We start from the raw sequence: 11179 nt of genomic DNA, 5'->3' as shown, positions 1-11179 counted from the left end.
AGATATCCAGTATTATTCAGTATATATTGATTAAGAACAGTATAGTGACTTCGCCTAAATCTAAAACTTCTTTTATGTAATCAAAAACGCATGAACATCAGGTTGAGATATTCAGGATTGATAGAAATAAAAAAAATATTGCATGACAAAAAATAAAGAAAATAAATGTACCAGATTTTGAAATGTAGATGCACATGTATATATATGTATTTATATTGTTGTTTCTTTATGCACTCATGTAATGTTGTTGAAAACATTATTTACCCCCTTATTAATTATTTCTTCTCAAGAAGTCACAGAGGAGAAGAGGTGGTCATAAAATGAATGACAGGTACTATTTTCAAGGAAGATAGACTGTTACATAATCAAAAAAAAATCGGATTTTTATTGATATATTAATTTATTTTATAAAAGTCTACATTTAATGACAACCATGATCACTGGTATTGTATAATAATGAGCAGAGTTCATAAATGAAAACAAATCAATAACATAATAATGTTTACTACAGCTAGAACAAAAAGTCTTTAAAGTCTTAATTACGACAAAATGCAACAACTGTGAGAAACATATGCATGAAATCTTTTGCATGTTATGTAAACTGAAAATGCAAATTCATTCGTAAATAATGGGTAATTAATGTAACATGAAGTTGAGAAAACATGGCACTGGGATCTTAATAATTATGCCAAAAGTTCATCAATTTCTCGAAGAAGATCGTCCTCATCTTGGGATCCAGTCTCTCCTTCGATGTTATCCACATCAAGATCAAACCAGCTATCCGACAAAAGTTGTTCCACCTTCTTCTTAGTAGGACTTCTGTAAAATTAAATTACAGGTATAATAAACATCCATATATTATAGTGAATTTTGCACATAACCACATAGCCTAGAGATTGTATAAAACACTTGAGCCTGTACTTTGTACTCTAACTTGCACTCATTGCACCAAAAATTATTCTCATACTAGAAGGTTGTACATGGACATGACTGAAGTTTAGAGAACAAGTATGTACATGCATTTGTATCATGGAGTATGATTTTTAACATGAGGTTTTAATCTCGCACAGCTTAAAAACGTGCACAATTAGTTTTGCCCAGTTTAAAACAGAAAAATACATGTATTAAGTAGCTCAATTTTTGTTCATCAAAATATTGTACATGTGTACAGATTTTTCATTTTCAAAGTACTTACATATCTTCTTTGTCTGACATTTTATCTTCCACTGTCTCTGGTTTTTGTTGATTTATCCTCTTTGAATCAGATTCCAGAGGATTCTTGGAACTCACAAAACTGGAATTCTGGGAGTCTTCGGATAAAACCTTATCCACTGTTTTTAACCTATCTTGAGCACTATCTTTCTCTGTATCACTTTGCTGATGGTCTTTCTTTTCTTTGGATGCTTTCCTCTTTTTCCTCCACTTAGACTTCTTTTTACTACGATGATGATGCCGAGACTCCTCTGACGTTGCAGTATCATCCAAAGAGCCAGTGATCATTTGAGCTATTTTGAGCACATCTGCTGGTGCCTCATTGCTGTCTTCTGTAAGAAAAGGAAGAAATATACGTAAATGACAAGCTGAAATCCCTATTCTATTCTTGCAATAACTATACAGGAAATGATGATACATGTATGTGTACTCTAAATCATGGTCATTGAACATGTAATTATATAAACCATCCTAAATCTTGTTTTAATCTGAGAAAAAAAATTAATATACAAGCAACCTATTAGTGATCAAGATACCTATAACCCAAATTGTTTTACATACCAGATGAATTTAATAGGAAGATAATCTAGAATTACTTAAAATCTTCTTACATAAATGATTCGTTTTTATGGTTGCTGAATTGGGCTTGATAATTTGGTTGGGAGCAAAAGTATCTGCATTACATGTATTTGTATAAGGTTATTAAATTTTACTATACCAAAGTCTTCCTGTGGCAGTTCTAAGGTATCTTTTGATTTTTTTCTGGCTACATCAGCGTTCCTTTTTTCTGCAAGACGTTTCTGTCTTTGGCGTTTGGCAGCCATAATTTCTGAGAACGTCATCACCTTTGGATCATCTTGACTGTCTTCATCAGCATCTATCTGGAGAATGACAAAACCCAACAGTTCACAATCATTAGATGTATAACTAAATGCATCTATCTAAAATTATATTCTTGCTGTGATATAGTAAAAAAAATTGTTATAAAAATGTATACATTCCTTCATAACAAAATCTTTGAACTTAAATTTCTTAAAATGATTATCTTCGAGCAAATTTATAATCGTATATTCTTAATGAACATATAAACATTATTTCATAACAAAATCTGTACTGAACTATACAGTTGTATTTCAATAGTATGTTTTATGGCTAATTGAATGGCAGTCAAAACTGGTCAGGAAACATTGTTGCTGTAGTGTTGTGCAGTTTTAAAAATATGCAAAACATATAATGAACCTCTCGTTAAAAAGTGTTTATTTATTCTAAGAAACAATATATCCTTAAACTCTAAAAACATACTAGTATATTGAAATTAACAAGCATCTAGAATATCAAATCATCTATCAAATCATTGGATATTGAAGTGTTTCTTCATGTATGATGGACCAACCTCTGAGTTGTCTACACTTCCCCGTGATTTGACAGCATCTGGGACATCGATACCTAGAAAAAAAAACAACTGTGCTGTATCAATTGAATCATATTATTGTTGAAGTTTGAATTGTCTCCTATAAGAGCGACTCAAAATCCAATTAAAAAATAAATTTTCCGAGCTTGAGCTTAAATTTTGGAAATGCTGTCTCATCACTGCAAGAAATTAATGGTGCATATATTGTGAACACCAAAAAATAAAATCTTTGATACATTTAGTACATACCAGCTTTCTTCAGGGCTGGAGGTATATACACCTTTCTTTCTTTAGTCTCTCTTTTTGAGACTTTTGATAGTTTTTCAATCTGGGCCAATAATTTGTCCTCCCTTTTGGTTTCTTTGTTTTCTTCCTTTTTATCTGTAAAAGAGCAACGAAAGATTCAGATGTTTATTATAACCATCATATCACTCTTTAAAAGATGAAACTAGCACAACTTGATGAATTTGAATATTATTTAGGAGCATTATAACATAATATTATGCATAATACTTACTTTTGCCAATTTTAACAACTTTTCCACCTTTTATATCAATGATACCAATTCCTAAACTGTCAAGAGTTTCTCCTAAAAAATTAAATAACATCAACATTTTATTAGACATCAAAATATTATTCTTAAACAAATTCTTCTTCACATTACCAGCAGATCTGCAAGGTTTTTTAGTACCAGGTAAATGTACATGTACAATTAAGTTAAAATCCAGTAAACTGTTCTTAGTTTTATTAATTACACAAGGACATTTGTTCATTTTGTTTAACAGCCATAAACTCACCGGCTCCTCTTGACTTTGGAGCGTTCCTATTGCTCCACACACTGTTGTTCCTCATTCTCTGTGTCAACATGTTCTGGAGTTTGGCACCTCCATCTTCCTCCTTCTTCTGTCTCTTCATTACTTGACTGACACCTTCCTCTGTCACGGTTGACTTCTCTGGTGATGAGTGAACTGACAGAGATTGATCAGGCGTGACTGGTCGGCTACCATCAGTGTCTGACCCGTCTACTGTCACCTTGTAAGAAAACAATCACAGCAATGTTAAAAGTCCATTATCATATTACATTCACTACTCAGATCATAAAAAAAAAACCATATATAATATTATTTCACATTGTTAAACATTTCGAAAAAATTCTGTTAATTATTTTGAAAAAATCCACTTTATTCAAAACACAGTGAATTCCAAAACAAAAATATTCAAGCAGATGAATTCATACAGTTCCTGTCTATCTATAATTTTAAAAGTAACATGACCTCTCATTAAGACTGAAAAAAGGAAAATTTCACTCATTACAATAACAGAACTTTTTCAGAACTACTGCTAACACTGTCATACCTTTGTTGTCTTCCTCCAACCCCTTTTTCTGACCGGGGGATTCTCCAATCTTTCCTTGGCCTCCTTGCTTTCCTCGTTTGATTCCCTAGATGTAGACAGTGTTATGCCTGTTAAACCAGTATTCTTCAGAGTGACAGTCTGCCTCGGCTTCAATTTCTGACGAGCATCCAATGTAGCAGTCTCATTACTGGCTGTTCCAAGACGGCTTTTAATGCCTGAAAAGGATGTACCAAGAATAGATTTTGCACTTTCATTCCAGGATCATTACCAATTTTTCCTCTAATTTTAATCGTTCAAAATCCGAAATGTAATACTTGTTCAAAACATACAAAAATGTTATACATAAGGAAAGAACATTTTGTAAAAAGTATTCTTTCTTACATTCCACATTCCTCACGAAAATGACTTGAAAAATATTCTTGACAGGTGAGCCTTATAATTTCATTATCTCATCTCACATGCCATTACCTGTGACAGTTTTTATGGTGCCTTGGTTAGAACTGCCTATGGGCATGGTCAGCCTCTTTTTGATTGAGGTCTTGCCCACAGACTTAATAGGCTCCCTGGGAACCTCCGTAACTCTTCCCCCTAATCTTCGCTTTAAACTGACTTTTATATCTAAAAAATTTAATTGAAAAAAAACCCAACAATAACATGAAAGGTTTTCATACTTCAAAGGTTTTCAAATGATAATAATAAGTCTAGAGAAGATTGGCTTTTTTATGACTAAAGATTTATGTACATGTATGTATAAGCTATCATAGCCTTTTATAAGTATCATGGTACAGTAAAACATGCTTTTAACGAAGTCCCAGGGACGGGTAAGTTAACTTCGTTATAAGCGTAATTCGTTATATCCATCAAGTTTACAACATGAAATAGAGACTTGGGGAATGAAATTCACTTCGCTGTTAGCGTCAATTCATTATAAGCGTGTTCGCTATAACCGTGTTTTATTACCTAATCAAAGGGATTTTGTTGTTTTATTACAAATTAAATATTTGCGTCTATTTTGAACTGCCGGTCAATAGACTGCGATCTATTAGACCACCGGTCAATAGACTGCGATCTATTGGACCGCCGGTCAATAGACTGCGATCTATTGGACCGGCAACGTATTTCAGAACGCGGGTATGTTAATGTTACATCCTTTCGATAGTTCTCAGGGAATGTATATTCCTTTACATAGACGCTGTTTTTAATACTTAATGAAACCAAATTCAATGTTATCAAAAATGGAGTATCATATAATCTAAAGCTTTATATATGGTAAAAGACTACTTAAAATCTAATGGGTTGAAGACTCCCCCTTCTTTGTGTTAACTAATATTAAATTGAGATGTTGTAATGCATGCAACAGGTTTTGTGCATGTAAAAGGTGAAAAAAAAATCTGAGTATATTGCATAATGGCACGAAAACTATCTGCAATATGCAAATTGTAAACCCCGAAAACTAAAAAAGGAATTAGGTAATAAAACAATTATTTAATGCTTGAACAGTCAATAGACCAGAATTTTTTCCCTTGGTGCAGGGAACAGCTCAGTATGATCTATTGCCCGAGGCCAACGGCCTCGGGCAATAGATCATACTGAGCTGTTCCCTGCACTTCGGGAAAAATATTCTGGTCTATTGACTGCTCAAGCATTAAATAATTGTATATTACTGTATTCTGGACCTGGCTAACACTCCTTTATCTTAATTTACCTGGTGTGCTATCATCCACTGGATTGCTATCTTCAACAACTATTCTTCTACCTCCTCTTGTTTCTTCTGTATGAAAACAACAAATGTACATTTCCTATGGTTTCATTCTCCCACTATAGTTACACAAATATAGTTTTACTACAAATATATACTAATTATTACATGTAAATATGTATCTTCAAAACAAAGAAATTTCTAACATCAAAGCAAAAGAGATGGAAAAAAAAGTACCTTCATTTTTGGTGACAATTTTACTTTCTGATTTCGATTTGGCCACTATCTTCTTGGTATCCCCTACAAAAAGAAAAAAAAATCTGCGAGCCTGTTTACAAGTCTAATCAATCATTATCGATATTTCAAAAAAAAATCCAATCATAAAGTATAGGCATCAATTCCAAAGCTTAGGATAAACCTAATATCAACACAAAAAGACAACAGACCTGTGGAAACAAAGGTCCTGGTGTCTTCTTCATGCTCTGGTTCATCTGGAGCAAACAACTCTATTTCCTCTGGTTCCTCCAAATCATCTTCTTCCTCTTCTTCCTCCTCCTCTTCTTCTTTTTCATCTTCTCCGGAGCTCTCTATATATAGAAACATTAACTCAATACATGTACTTATTTCAACAATAATTAATGTAACAGTATACTGTTATTCATGTAACACAATTTGTTAAAAGACAAAAGTCTTTTCAAAGACACCTACCATCTTCTTCATCTGTCTCTTTATTATTTTCCTCATTCTCCTCTTCCTCTTCTTCACTTTGTTGGGATGAATTGTGCCCCTTTTGCTCCCTTTCCCAGTCAGCTACAACATAAAGAATTAGAATTTGTACGTGTTTAAGCTGGCCCACACACATTTAATTTACTAAAATAATAAATTTATATTCTATGTTAATGCATAGTATTGTACTTGTATATGTCTACTACTGTATACAGGTAAATATTCGCCCACGTTTTTTTTTGCCCCTTTTGCCCTCGTTGTCAGCGTGCGAATTTAATACTGGGCGAATTAAATTATTCAATTCAATTATATCTCTTTAAACACAACTGTGTCTAGGCGAATTCAATGCGGGGCAAAACTGCTTGAGGGTGTTGAAGGATGAAAATTACATGGTGAGAAAATAACCTTGTATACAGTAATAAAAATATGATTTGTGATTTACCTATTTTCATGATTTTTCCCCCTTTTAGCTCTATCAGTCCCATGGACCGAAGGGCTTTGTCTCTTTGAATCTGTTCCAGTGATTTCACTTCCAGAGCACCATCTTCACCTGCCATTAAAAATGAATAATTAAACAAATTGCATTTGTGTACAAATACTGTACACATTCTCTGATACATTTACAACAAAAACTAAGGCAGGTAATATTTGTATTAGAAAAATAATAAAGTTAATGAATATTTTTTGGAGAGTGCTTTCTAGTATAATATATATGATGTACCGGTATTTGTTGACCAACTCTATTAAGCTTATCAATCAAATGTTTAAATCAGTTTCAATGAAAATACTACCTGCATCATCTGCATTTGATTTCTCAGAATTTTCCATCTGTTGCTGGACACCCAGTCTGTTTTTGATAGAGGTATCTGGTTTGTTTACCCCTAGTCGGGCCTTCACAGAATTCGGCTGACTTGTATCAGGGGTCCCCATCTTCAGCCTCTCTTTCACCAAAGTCCTGCTCACTGGACTTGGTCCACGAGCATTTAGCCTACTGTGTATGCTAGGTCTGTGTTTTTGTATGGCTGTCTCAGAACGAGGGGCTGTGATCAACTGTTTCACAGCCTTCATAGGAACTGCTTTCCTCTCCATAGCCAATGTTTTCACAGGAGATGTCATTTCAACATCGGAATCTAAAAAGAGAAAGATTTGAAAATGTGGAACAAAATTATGGCTTTTAAAATTGAAAAATAAACATTTCCACAAAATAAAAAAAAAACCTGGCAACATTTTACACCTGAATGCTTTTAATTTTGAACTACTTGAGAGATTTTGAAGTTTAAAAATCAAAATTACCCTCTGCAAGGTTGACTACAACTGGTTGAACCTCCACCACAGGACTTGGGGGAGCATCTACATCAGGTGTTGATACTGAAATATACAGGTAGGTGTGGCATTGATTAGTATAGGAAGTAGCGACATTAACTACATGTATGCATTTTTCAGAAAAACAAACTGTTCACAAAGTATACTTTTTATAATATGGTATATTTCACAAAATATACCATTATTGGACATTTCATACACTTAAGCATGAACAAAAGGTGAATGACAAACCTACTGCCACAAACTGGAATGAGAGCTTGAACTTAACAACTTGTTTACATGTATCTTCAATCTTTACATTTTACATCATTATATGTATGGAAAACTAATGAGAACTCAGAAGGTGAAAGTTTTATCAAAATGACAGAAACTCTAAATATGAAAATCAATGAGACCTTTGTATCACAAAAAAGGACAGGAAAGAGTTTTTTGAAAACATATGATTCAGACAAATTAAATGTCTATGGTCAGACAAAATATATAATTTGATCACTTCTTTACAGTACCAGTATACAAAATTGTATACGTATAAAAATTGTGAAAATATTGAAAACATTTCATTTCACTGAAAACATCTATTAGCTGTACCTTCATCAGATGTCACTGGGGTCTCTGATCTAGCATTCTGGTGTTTAAATGGACAGGCTGTTTTGGTGCATCCAACAGGCTGAGTTTCCCAGTAGCAAGGAATTTCTGCTCTGTTTTTATTCTAGTTAAACATCAACAAATAGATAATTTTATGTTGAACTTTTCATCAAATTACATTTACAACATTCCTGAAGAAGACAGTATAACTGGCAAGGTTAACAGAGATAATAAATAGAATCATATTAAATATTAAATGGAGTGTTGACATAACAATCTACCTGTATTACTCCTTCTGAGTGTCTAAATGGACAGTTAGGTTTCGTGCATGTTTTCTGTCTCCAAAATGTGCAGGTAATGTCTGTAGCTTTGGCAGCTTCACAATGTCTAAATGGACAGGAGTCTCCCTGAAATTTGATAGAAATATCTCTAATTGTTTTCACTAGCTCATCACTCGCCATAGCTTCATTGAGTTGCTTATTGAAGTATTCAACTCTAATATTTTCTTTTATTTTATATTAACTACTGTAAACCAATGCTTATTTACAGTAACTTAATAAGTGGTTAGCCACTTACAGTTTGGTGTCTTCTAATTTTCATGACAGAGTCAAAGTAGATTAACTTTTACAGATTTGAAAAACAACTTAAGTACAGGTTCTTCTTCGGAAATATTTGTGACCCTTTTTCAAAATCCTTATGAAATGTTCTCACTGCTAATAAGTTTGTTTACTGTTCTATAACAATATAAAGTATGATATGTTTAATTGTTTTATAAATCACCTTTATGCAAGCGGCATTGTAGAAGAAATGACAGTCATTTCCAAAAGCTGACATTTTTCATTGCTTTCTAAATTTCTTTTCCTCCTGTATGCAAGTCAATAAATTGAGATCATGAGAATAAAAAACAAATGAAGATCCCTCAGAAAACATCTGTTGGACTGCCACATGTTAATTTTTCTTCCACAAATCTGCATCCACCCCTACAAAATGGAGAAAAAAAGATGCATTTTTTAAAAAAAATATCGGCATACAAATTAAGAATCTCATTTATTTCAATTTTTTGGATATGTTTAGTATAAAAATCATCTAGTTGAGAATCAATTTTGGATTGTATTTATATCTTAAAATTTAATTAACAGAAGTTTACCTACCCCATATTAATAACTTTCCAAACTTCTTCCCAAATCACTGCTGCATTTGAGATATATGACAAGGCAAAAAACTCAACCAACACAGTCAGAAACAAAAAACAATGTCCAAAGATCCAAATTAAGAATTAAACATATGGTAGACCAAATAAAAACACAAAACTTGGTATGGAAAAAAAAAACTTAAGGCTTTACACAGAGAGACATACAAGCACACATACTTTTCTTAGTGCATGAATGAAAAAGAGAGTTGAAGACTCTGAAAGAAAGAGAATGACAGAGACACAGAAAACAGACAGAAGGTACAGTAGTCCAAAGACATTCCCAAAACCGGTCACTTGATGACATCAACACCAAATCTGTAGCTTGCCAGGGCTTACATTTCACTCCAAAAGTTAAGCAAATCAGGAAGGAATCCTGAAACATTGTTAAATGCAGTAAACAAAAAAAAACTCCAAATAATGAGCAAAAGATTTGGGGCATATATACCATCATAGGTCCCTTGTAAATCATATGCAATGAAAGGAAAAAATACATGTAAAATGTTTACATCTGACTGACCAAAAGTCAGAGAGGAAGAGAATAAAAGCATTCTTGTTCTGTTTCAGGTGCATTTCAATATACATTTACCACAAAGGATCATACAAAAACTAGACACCTTCCAAACAAGATGCCTCCGAAGGATCCTCAAGATATTCTAGCCAAACAAGTCAGCAACAAAGAGCTATTCAAAACAACTCAAACAGCTGACATATCTGACCAGATAAAAGAAAAAAACGATGGAAGTGGATTGGCCATATCCTGAGAAAGGAAATATTAGAAATATGAAGGATAGCCTTAAGATAGACTCCACCTGGAAAAAGAAAAAGAGGTCAGCCAAGGAAACATGGCGGACGTCAGTGGAGAAGATGAAAGATCAGGGATGACCTTGGGGCATGGTACAGCAGATGTCAGCAGACATGCAGAAATGGAGATCCTCAGTGAAGGCATTATGTGCTCTAGACATAATGAGGACTAAGTAAGTAAGTAACAAAGAATTGGGTCTGGCAAGTACGACATTTACTAACTGAAAGTAAATTTTATATTTCTGCCCAGTTTGAAAATTCAATGTAACTTAATCATAAAACATGTTCTTAAAAAACTTCAATGAACTTGTAAGTAATGCTCTATTCATTTCATCCTTGCAAAATTCAAGTAACAGCATTATCAAGCAAATTACTTCTGGCTCTGCCCAACAATAGGAAATGCAAATTTTCATATATTTTTTCGAAAACAGATAATTTCAGAAATATACGAAATAAATTTTTCGACAAAACACATGACGTTAAGAAAGTGGGTCCTTTGACGTACGACAAATCGAGAAATAAAAGGTCAGTTGCAGCAGCATGCATTTGAACACAATAAAACATCTTGAACTTGATCTTGAGACTTATATCTACTTCCTTTACCGTTAGACAAACTGGTACAAATAAAAACAATACGAAAAGAAAAAAATATGTTATGAAACATTTAAAAACCTTAGAACTATAATTTATCAAAGGAATTTTCCCCCAGACACTCTGAACTACGTCGTTCTCCGCTGAAATGGAAATGAAACTGGAAATGACGTCACGATATGTAAAATCTAGTAAAAGTACAATGGAGAATATTTTTCCGCAATAAGTTCTATTTTTATTTTGTATTTTTGTATAATTAGCGAGCACCATTCTCTAGTTTTTA

General features: G+C 33.2%; 1 protein-coding gene across 2 annotated transcripts; it reads right to left on the bottom strand.

Annotated features, from left to right (window-relative positions):
- Positions 1 to 381: 381 nt before the first annotated feature.
- LOC128160747 (zinc finger CCCH domain-containing protein 11A-like) lies at positions 382 to 11064 on the bottom strand. Of its 2 annotated transcripts, none has more exons than XM_052824095.1 (20): positions 10978 to 11064; positions 9093 to 9176; positions 8594 to 8719; positions 8316 to 8436; positions 7698 to 7772; positions 7196 to 7534; positions 6847 to 6954; positions 6387 to 6488; positions 6125 to 6265; positions 5916 to 5978; positions 5685 to 5750; positions 4448 to 4597; positions 3980 to 4194; positions 3421 to 3655; positions 3141 to 3212; positions 2873 to 3004; positions 2606 to 2658; positions 1931 to 2093; positions 1196 to 1544; positions 382 to 819 (listed from the first exon to the last, which is right to left on the bottom strand). In XM_052824095.1, the coding sequence occupies exons 2-20, from the start codon at positions 9144 to 9146 to the stop codon at positions 684 to 686; spliced, it is 2700 nt and encodes an 899-aa protein (XP_052680055.1). In that variant the 5' UTR covers positions 9147 to 9176; positions 10978 to 11064; the 3' UTR covers positions 382 to 683. The 2 variants fall into 2 exon arrangements, with proteins under 2 accessions (XP_052680055.1, XP_052680052.1); XM_052824092.1 differs by having other exon boundaries at positions 9093 to 9292; positions 9464 to 11044.
- Positions 11065 to 11179: the final 115 nt, after the last annotated feature.

The sequence above is a fragment of the Crassostrea angulata genome, chromosome 1, assembly GCF_025612915.1.
Source record: "Crassostrea angulata isolate pt1a10 chromosome 1, ASM2561291v2, whole genome shotgun sequence".
Lineage (NCBI taxonomy): Eukaryota > Metazoa > Mollusca > Bivalvia > Ostreida > Ostreidae > Magallana > Magallana angulata.
This window is presented reverse-complemented; position numbering and strand designations above follow the sequence as displayed.